This window comes from Bombina bombina, chromosome 8 (assembly GCF_027579735.1).
Source record: "Bombina bombina isolate aBomBom1 chromosome 8, aBomBom1.pri, whole genome shotgun sequence".
NCBI classification, from domain to species: domain Eukaryota; kingdom Metazoa; phylum Chordata; class Amphibia; order Anura; family Bombinatoridae; genus Bombina; species Bombina bombina.
The window spans coordinates 27,121,342-27,132,125 of NC_069506.1; the positions used below are offsets into that span (position 1 = coordinate 27,121,342).

Genomic DNA, 10,784 nt, shown 5'->3' on the forward strand with positions numbered 1-10,784 from the left:
GGAGATGCCATTTGTAGGCCCCCCGACATGCTGGGCCCTCAGTTCAGGCCCAATTTGCCCTGCTGATCAGTCCGCCCCTGAAGTCAACATTAAACTTTACTGATTCAGATAGAGAATGTCATTTTAAACAGCTTTCAAATTTACATCTATAATCAAATTTGATTTGTTCTTTTGATATCCATTGATGAAGAGTAATGATTGGTAGGCTGATAGAAGTGTGCACGTGTCTATAACAGTCTATGGCAGCAGTGTTTTCAACATTCTATAATGTTACTATAAACAATGTTGCAAACACAGCTGTCTGATGAATAAAGACACGTGCACGCTCCTAAGATCACCTATGATCAGGGGCGAAACTGCAGGGGGTGCAGAGGCCGCAATTGCGACTGGGCCCCCAAGGGTGTGGGCCCAGCTTCAAAAAAACGTTGACCTGCCACTGCCTGCACTGATATCATGTGAGTGTGACATGATGCTTTACTAGTGACACTGACTACAGGGGTTAGTGTTTCTGTTTTACCCATTGGTGTTTATGTATGTGTGTGTGTGTATGTGACTGTGTGTGTATTTATGCATGTATGTGTGTGTGCGTATGTTTGTGGAACCAGCAAATTACAGACCTTGTTACTACAGCATGGGGGGAGGGGGTAAACAGTGTCACTATACAGTACCACTATATACAGTACGGGAGGCTGGACCATGTCACAGACTACTGTGGTCACTTTATAAAGTACTGGGGCGGGTAGGGTCAGGCCAGCCATCTCACCGGCAGATTACAGACTGTATCACTAACTCACTATACACAGTACTGGTGGGTTAAACGGTGTCACTATATACAGTAATAGGGGGTCAGACCATCTCACAGACTGTGGGCACAGGGTACCTCCTTTTGCAGACTTATTCTGATTCACATTATTTTCTGTGTTAAATGTTAAAAAGAAAAAGAAAAAAAATATATGTATCAAATTCACTTTTTTTGGGGGGGGGGGCCCTTCTTAGATTCTTGCACCTGGGCCCTGTGGTTTCTAGTTACGCCTCTGCCTATGATAACTCTTTAGCAAAGGATACCAAGAAAAATAAGCAAAATTGATAACAGGAGTAATTTGAAAAATTGTTTAAAATGCAGTGCTTTATCTAATCCATGTAAGTCTCATTTTGGCTTTACTGTCCCTTTAACGGTGTGGTTGATCACTGTCTTACGCTTGTCTAATGATTTCTGACCCTCGGCTGGTGTTGTCAGTGTGATTTTTGCAGTGATCACAATCCCAAAAGCTCAAAATTGTTTCCTTCCGAAAACAACACAAAATCATTAATAGTCCTGGTAATATCCTAATTTTACTAAAGGACAAATAGCACTTTTGTGGTTTTAGTGATTATATCACTGGTTAAAGCAACTCTGTGTTTAATTAATTATTTTATAGTGAGTTGTGATTGTAACAGGTGACGTGTGCATTTAACTGGTTGTGCGCTAAAACCATTGAGATGTCTTTTTAAAGGGACAGTCTACTCCAGAATTGTTATTGATTAAAAATATAGACAATCCCTTTATTAACCGTTCCCCAGTTTTGCATAACCAACACAGTAATATTAATACACTTTTTACCTCTGTGATTACCTTGTATCTAAGCCTCTGCAGACTGCCCCTTATTTCAGTTATTTTAACAGACTTGCATTTAGCCAATCAGTGCCCTCTCATTTGTATCTCCACGGGCATGGTCACAATGTTATCTGTATGGCACACATGAACTAACGCCCTCTAGCTGTAAAAAATGCCAAATGCATTGAAATAAGAGGTGGCCTTCAAGGGCTTAGAAATTAGCATTTAAGCCTACCTAGGTTTAGCTTTCAAAAAAAAACACCAAAAGCACAAAGCAAGTTTGATGATAAAAGTGAATTGGAAAGTTGTTCAAAATTGCATGCCCTATCTGAATCCTGAAAGTTTAATTTTGACTAGACTGTCCCTTTAAGGGATTTGAACAGGGGCATTTACTGATGAACATGTGTGTTCGTTGGGTTATGGAATTGGCTAATTTGTATTAGTGTAAATTTATTTTTATCAAGAATTTAGATTGAGGTTAGAAAAATAGATTAGCACGTTAAAGGGACAGTAAAAGATTTTAACATAAAACATTTCATTATGAATAGTAAACTTTGCAATATAATTTCAGTATTTTTTCCCCCTTTTCGTTTAATTTTGGATTTTCTAATTTTCAAACTGGAAATGTACTCTGTAGGCTTCTTAAGTTTAACCCTGCTACATATATTTCCCTAATTGGCTTCAGCAGATAATAACTGCAGAACAATGCACTTTATACTAACATAATGACAGTAACTAACCTTGTTGCTGCAGACACAAGCCTAGATTGGCTCATCCAAATAAGGCAAGTGGTAAGTGGAGTTAAGACTTGGCTGGTACGTTATTCTATAGCAAATCAATAAAAATGTTTTGTAATTATAAGGTGTTTACTTTCCAGTTAATTACAAGGTGTTTAGTGCCCCCTTAAAGGGACATGAAACTCAAAATATTTATTTTGTGATTCAGATAGAGCATACAATTTTAAACAACTTTCCAATTCACTTTACATTATCTAATTTGCTTTATTCTCTTGATATCCTTTGTTGAAGGAACAGCAATGCACATGGTGAGCCAATAACATGCAACATATATTTGCAGTCACCAATCAGCAGTTCCTGAGCCTATCTATGTATCATTTTGAACAAAGATTCCAAAAGAATTAAACAAATTTAATAACAAAAGTGAATTGGAAAGTTGTTTAAAATCACATGCGCTCTCAGAATCCTGAAAGAAAATATTTGGGTTTCATGTCCCTTTAAGTATAGGAACATATTTCACCAAAACGATGATAAAAAAAACCAGAAAAACAGTGAAAACTGTGGATTGAGTTGTCATTGAAAAGTGCTCATCCGCAGCCATTAATTTGCCAATAAATGATTTGATCCACTCCTATGTGTTTAACCGGCACAAAAAGGGTTAATATTGTCATTAAAAGAAAACCTTAAAACGTCTCCTTCAAGTACATTCTTCTCCTTCTGTAGACGTCCCAGTATATTTGGAACCGAGAACAGCTGCTGGCTATTGATCCAAGCACGGTAGACTTTTTAATGGGTAAGTCAGTGGCAAGTTGCATGTGACAAGGTCGGATGTACTTTGTGAGGACGGTTACAAGGAATATCATTGTACGACACTATGGGGCTGTAGTGTATCATGTCCGTCAGACATCGCTGAATGCCGACAGCATATGCTGTTGGCATTTAACATTGCACAAGCAGCTCTGTTGAACTGCTTGTGCAATGCCGCCCCCTACAGATTTGCGGCCAATCGACTGCTAGCAGCGGGTGTCAATCAACCTGATCGTGTAGGATCGTGCGGATTGCAGACCGCAGCCTCAGAGGCAGCAGACCAGTTATGGAGCAGCGGTCTTAAGATCGCTGCTTCATAACTGCTATTTCCGGTGAGTCTGAAGGCAGGCGGAAACAGTGGCATCAGGGGCTATTCGGCCCTTGATAAATCAGCCCCTATGTATTTTTATTAGACAAATCATTCTTTAGATTTTAATATGCAGCAGAGGTGTCTATATAGATGTCCTCTTATCTGCCAAAAGAAGACTAAAAAACCCTATCTTTGTCTGTATGCCTCATCAAATTAAAAGGACAATGGAAGTTAAAACTTTCATGATTCACAGTTTAGGGTGCATTTAAAAAAGTTTCAATGTACTTGTCTCTAGGGGTGCCAGGGTATATAGCTCCCACTAAAATAACTTCCCCCATGTGTCCCCAACTGTGATAATCCCTCCCACCATAGAGCCGGATTACAAGTGGAGCTCTATTTAGCGCGTCCTCTTGAGCGTGAACTCTGCTAGAAGTAATCTTTTTGTAAAACCCGACTCGTGCTAACCAAATATTGCAACCACGTTAACGTATTATCCCCATAGAAGTCAAAGGAGAGCACGGAAGAAAAAAAAACCAACACATATCGCTCTCTTGCTGACCCAACAGGCGTTGTTTTTATTTCCCATTCCAATGTTCTTCACATACAGAATAATGTAATTTTGTTGAAATTAATATTTTAAAATATATATGTATATACCTATACCTATAGATATATAGGTATAGATATCTATTTTACATTAACATTATCACATATATATAGAATAAATATTTAATAATAAAAATTAAAAATATTTATGTTAAGATAAAGAACATAGGAATGTAAAATATGTGTAACCTGATTCAGGTTTTGTGAATTAGTCTATTGTGGTGTCAGATTAGCACACATGAAGAATTACTAGCGTTTGTGGATATTTCTAAGTAAAAGTATCTTCTCAGTGTCTGTAAATCTCTTCACAGGTCTGTTTGAGCCTGGCGATATGCACTATGAGTTAGAGAGGAAAAACTCCACAGACCCTTCTCTTTCCGAAATGGTTCAGACAGCAATAAAGATTCTCATGAAGAATCCAAAGGGATTTTTCCTGCTAGTGGAAGGTAGGAACATTAAAGGATGCTCCTTCATGAAGGATATGACTTTGAGGATGCAACCAGCTCATAGCCCTAGAGTTATTTTTTTGTGTGTGCTCATAATACAGGTGGAAGAATTGACCATGGACATCATGCTGGGAAGGCCAGTCTAGCATTGCATGAGGCAGTAGAAATGGACAGAGCAATAGGGTTTGCAGGAGATATGACCTCAGAGGAAGACACCCTTACTGTTGTCACTGCTGACCACTCCCATGTTTTTACATTTGGAGGGTATGCACCTAGAGGAAATCCTATACTGGGTAAGTACTGCAAAAAGCTTGCAAAATTATTTATTTTAAAAAGTCATCATAAACTTTAATGGTGAATTTAGAAGAAAAAATAATTAGATAAAAATTTGGAGGTTAATCAGTTCAGCCGTTCTTGATTTATAAGAACAAAATTGCATTTTTCTTTCAATTGAATTTTAAGGAACTCTAGTCATGACTTCAGCAATCCACAGAACAGATTTGCTTCATCCTTAGCAGGGATGTAGGACTGAAATACTTATTGTTATCTTTAGGAAAATAAATCCTCTCAGCATTATATTAGGGTAACAATTCTTTAAATGTTTCTGTGTCCCCTGAAAATAAAAGTGTAAGACTTTGGAAATCCTAAACCTAAGAAATAGGGTTGTTTTTTTTTTTTTTTGTTTTTTTTTTGTTTTTTTTTTGCGGCTGATCTAGAAATTTCACAATTAGGAAGCATAAATGGACAGAGGAAATTACCTTTAGTCTAAATTTTTCATAATTCAAACATTTAAAGGGACACTGAACCCAATTTTATTTCTTTCGTGATTCAGATAGAGCGTGCAATTTTAAGCAACTTTCTAATTTATTCCTATTATCAATTTTTCTTCGTTCTCTAGCTTTCTTTATTTGAAATAGACGGCATCTAAGCTATTTTTTGGTTCAGAACCATGGAAAGCACTTGTTTATTGGTGGGTGAATTTATCCACCAATCAGCAAGAACAACACAGTGTGTTCACCAAAAATGGGCCGGCATCTAAACTTACATTCTTGCATTTCAAATAAAGATACCAAGAGAATGAAGAAAATTTGATCATAGGAGTAAATTAGAAAGTTGCTTAAAATTGCATGCTCTATCTGAATCACAAAAGATTTTTTTTTGGTTCAGTGTCCCTTTAATGGCAGACTTTGGTTTCAGCAACCTAAATACAATAAGAATGGAGAGAATTGATGTTAGGTGGCAATATGTCAAGTGAAATATGATCTAAGTAAGATCTTCAGGCCCTGTACAAAATCATCAGTAATACTTGAGGTTCCTCTGCTTACTCAATGTAGCTCCTCAATGTTTAAAAAAAGAAGGTTTACAGCAGAATCAGATCACTTTATGGCAAAGTCCAATGATCAATTTTGTACAGAAGCTTCCTGTGCAGAGAAGATACTAGGAGACACACACTACATACTACAGTATGCTGACAGCTGCAATAACTGTAAAGTGGGTTTGGTACCAAAAAAAATAAAATCCAATTTACTTTCATTCTTTATTTTGCCCTCATTACCATTTATTTAACTCAGCTAGATTTGGAAATAGATACTCAACACTTCAAAGCCTAACCCCGATACTTTTACACAGCAATGGTTTAATCACTATAGTAATTTATTTCAGGGTACTGACTGGCTTAAATAGAGGAGATAAGAGACTTTGACTTGGACAGCAAATCAGTGCAAATTTTGCACACAAAAAATGACAATATAACTGCTTTCAAAACATTTATATTTCACAGACATTTGTAACTGTAGTGTTGGTGATGTACATGAAAAAGAGATTGTTTATGGCAAACAGTTTTGTAGACATTGTATATTATAACTGCAGTTTGGGTGCTTGTGAGGACACTGTGTGTGATTCATGTTACTGACTTCATTCCCTGCAGGGTTGACTGCATCTCTCAGCAATATTGATGGCAAACCCTTTACCTCCATCCTGTATGGGAATGGCCCTGGGTACAATGTGACATTAAATGGGAGAGAAAATATTACTGGAGTGAACACAAGTAAGTTGTGATAAGAGATCTGCAGACTAGTGTCCTGCTGTACTGTGACTGCTGTCATTAAGAAGAATTACGCTGTCATCATTTGTCTCTGCATTGTAAACAGGTCTCATCTTTTCATATCATTTGGAGTAAACAGATTTCAAAATAGTTTTATATTTTTTTCTTCATAGTTCCTCATTGTTTCTTAATGTAGCGTATCAGTCTGAGTAAATAAAGTGTAAAGATATACAGAGCAAACACACAACCAAGAAAAGAGGGAAGACAGCAGTCAGAAAAGAGAGAGCAGGCAAACTGATAGAAAAATCATATAAAGAAGGCAGACAGGCAACTAAGCAGTCAGGCAGGCACCCAGAGAGTCAGACAAGTAGACAGTAAGGGAATAATAAGCAGGAAGACAGGCACCCTATTAAAGGGACAATGTACACTAGATGTTTCTTTGCATACATTTTTTGTAGACGATCCATGTATGTATCCCATCTGGTAGTGTTTTTGTAACAATGTATAGTTTTGCTTCATTTTGAATAATATTTGTGCTGATTTTCACACTCCTAACCACGCCCGGAAGTGTCAGATGTATACTGATGTCTACAGAATCCTGCAGCTCCTGTTTGTGTAATTTGTCTTTTCATATGCAGGGAAAGGGGGAGCGGGGAGTTTCTGCTCCTGCTTTCTCAGTCACTTTCACTGGTTGTCCCAGTCTAACTTCAGCAACAGTGCTAAACTGGGAGCTTCTAAGTAAGTTTTTAAAAGGTTTTATACTGGATGTTTACATCAGTATCTGTGCATGTTCTTCTTTATATTAGTGGCTATTACAAGCAGTTATATGAAAATCGGTGTATACTGTCCCTTTAGATGGAAGTGAGGAACTAATTAGTAACATAAAAAGGATGTAAATAACTGGCAGACAGACAAGCAAATACACAGGCAGATGCATGCACAGACAAGCAAATACACAGGCAGATGCATGCACAGACAAGCAAATACACAGGCAGATGCATGAACAGACAAGAAGGCAGGCAGGAAAGACAAGCAGATGGATAAGAGAGGCAAACAAGACAGCAAAGCACCTAGGTTGGCAGAGACACAGATTTATGGCCATACAGACAGACAGACATACAGACTGATATATTCCTTTATTCCCCTACAAACACTTTCTCCATATTTATTCCTCACTCATTTCTCTCCGTTACTCTCTGCAGCTGATCCAGATTATCAAGCCCAGGCTGCAGTGCCTTTGACCTTTGAGACTCACAGTGGAGAAGATGTTGCTATCTTTTCAAGGGGCCCCATGGCACATCTACTGCATGGAGTTCAGGAGCAGAATTATATCGCTCATGTCATGGCATATGCCGCCTGTATTGGGCAGGACCAGAACCCTTGTGCAGATGGAAGACACAGTGCTGGGTCTGCGGGTACCCAGGCACCCCCTCTCATACTGCTGCTAGTGATTACTGCTTTGCTTATCCTATGAATCTGCCAGGCATCCGTACATTTCTCTGCCAACTGCATTTTTTGAAGTTAAATCTGAGAAATTAGGCTTGTGATATTTAAGTGATGTATTTTAAATATTCAATGTATAATATTAAATCATTAGTTCATCTAGTATCATTATGTTTTCTGCCAATATTGAAATTGTTCTCATAGTCACCTGAGATCCTACACTGATTTACTGAGGCCGGACAGATAGCTCAGCATGCTAATGCACTGTGGCTGAGCTCTGTAGCAACCCGAGGGTTGCAGGTTCGATCTCTGGCAAGGTCCACTCAGCCTTTCATCCTTCCAAAGTTGATAAAATGAGCAGCACCTTGAGACCCTTATGGGTGATTACCCGTGCTTTACAAGTACCCAATACATACACATCTTAACATAAGTAACTTTACGAAGAGGATCCCCAAGTCATTTACTTTTATATAAGTTCTTTGATTACCCTTGGTATAGCTTTTATATAATTTTCCTTATTACAAACTCTTTAAACATTTTTCCTTTAAATAACATTTCCCAATCTTGTGGGAAAAGCACAGTATGATTCTGGTAGAGGGACCTTCCTCTCTCTTATACTCTTCCACCTTTTTCTCCTCTCTTTCTTCTCTTCCCCTCTCCCTTTTTTTTTCTCCCCTATATCTGAATCAAAGCAACGAACATGGTGCAGATATGTCAACATCAATTCTAAATAAACTTTTTAACAATCAATGCTAAAGACCTTAATATTCCCAAAAAGCGGTATATGTTACTCCAATATTTAGCTAGGCTCAATAGTGAAATAGCATTCTTGCAGGTGACACATTTCAAAAGGGTGAGGAACCTAGATGGTACATCTCCAAGTACCCTCAGGTATACCTAGCATCCACGACTCTGAGGGTAGATATTTAATATTAATTGGCCTTCTGTTTGGTAGACCAAGTATTCTGATTTCTGTCTACTCCCCAAATTTTCAGTGACTAACAGAAATACTAGAATTAAGAAAGGGTGCCCTCCTTATAAGAGTGGACTTTAATATTCCACTGGACCACACAATGTGGCACATCTAAGGGAATATCTGTGGTCCCTAAAATTTTCATTATAAAATGTAGTAAAAGATTGAAAGAAATAACAGTATGTGATGCCTGGCGTAAACAAGACCCCTCTCTGGGGAACCTTGTATTTTTCTCACATTCCCACCAGACCTACTCCAGGATAGGCTATCTTTTTGTAGACCAACTTAGCCTAGCAATGTCTAAAGAATCTTAAATCTATAAGGTCACCTGATCTGATCATGCCCCCATACTTTGCAAAATTAATTGGTCAAGCACCCTTTATCGACCATTCATCTGTAGATTAAATGATACACTACTTAACAATCCCCTAGTTAAACAAGATATTGAAAAAACTCTTTTGAAATATTTTGACATAAATGAGACAACCCAACCAGACATCACCACTGTTTGGGAAGCAGACTAGAGCGTTATCAAGGGGGGAATTCCTTAAACATAAACAAGGTTATCAAGGTATTATATGATTGCATTTTCAAACAGTAATTCAAGATTGTATAACCAATATTTACAAATAAAAGATTGGGAAGCTTCTATAATGTGAGTTTGTGCTTAACCTATTTCTTCAGTCGTTTTGCAGTATGTATGTACTACCTAGTATATATCTATTACATAGCAGTTACCCATTTATATGTTCTTGAAAGGAAAATGGGGGATGAAATGAGCCCTCCATTGTTTTAAATAGAAAAGGCTGACACGCTGTAGGTTTTTAATACAAACTATTTATGCACAGTATAATTGCATAACACTTATAATTGTATTAGAATAGGGTTGACCTATGGAGTTTGCCTTTACTAAAGATCCTACAAACAGCTCAACAAATGACAAAATAACACAAGAAAACACTGAATAATATTACCTCAGGTTCAGCTAGGGTTGCCAACTTTTGTTGAGGGAAATCAGGGAGACTGGAGACTAAGGAATTAACTAATTTCACATAGGAAACTGACAAATTATACAGTAGTTACTGGGGTAAAATTTTATTTTATACGAGAAAAATACACCAAAAAGTAATACGCTGAGACTCACTGGTCTTTTGTGAATTTAGTATTTTGTCTTGTGACGTTTTGGGGAAAATCCCCAAAGTTTCTGTCTAAGGAAAGGGAGATTTCCCCCGAAACATCACAACATTGAACACTGAATTCACAAAAGACCAGTGAGTGCCAGCGTATTACTTTTTGGTGTATATATAGATAAAAAAAATTCCCTGGACTTGCTCCCTTGTTGATAGTAATGACTCTCTATGTTGCCAGCTCGGTTTACCTCTCCTTGTGGCATTCCTCTCCAACTTCAATTTACAGATCCTTGAAAAAGCCACACCTGGTGGTGAAATGTACGTTGGAAACAGTTGGCCGGCTGATTCAATGATCATATTTATATGAACTGTTAGCTTGTGATACTTTGTGTTGATCTTTGGTGCAGTTCGGATTTATTGTCCTGACTGGTGTTATTGCCTCTATTTTAAATGTTAAAGTGACAGTCTAGTCAAAATTAAATTCTAATGATTCAGATAGGGAATGCAATTTTAAACAATTTTAAATAACTTTACCATTTACTTTAATCATCAAATTTGCTTTGTTCTCATGGTATTATTTGTTGAAAGCTAAACCTAGGTATGCTCATGTGCTAATTTCTAAGCCCTTGAAGGCCGCCTCTTCTCTCATGGATTTTTGACAGTGTGCCATACAGATATCATTGTGCTCACTCCT

General features: G+C 37.6%; 1 protein-coding gene across 1 annotated transcript in view; it reads left to right on the forward strand.

Moving 5' to 3' along the window:
• The window catches only part of LOC128638326 (alkaline phosphatase, tissue-nonspecific isozyme-like), a 106,791-nt gene extending 97,177 nt beyond the window's left edge, over window positions 1-9,614 (forward strand). Inside the window, exons 7-11 of the mRNA XM_053690230.1 lie at window positions 3,055-3,124; window positions 4,366-4,500; window positions 4,602-4,793; window positions 6,428-6,547; window positions 7,747-9,614. Of these exons, the coding sequence (XP_053546205.1) occupies window positions 3,055-3,124; window positions 4,366-4,500; window positions 4,602-4,793; window positions 6,428-6,547; window positions 7,747-8,018 (789 nt within the window). The 3' untranslated portion in view covers window positions 8,019-9,614. The remainder of the gene's footprint in view (window positions 1-3,054; window positions 3,125-4,365; window positions 4,501-4,601; window positions 4,794-6,427; window positions 6,548-7,746) is intronic.
• The last annotated feature ends 1,170 nt before the right edge of the window (window positions 9,615-10,784 follow it).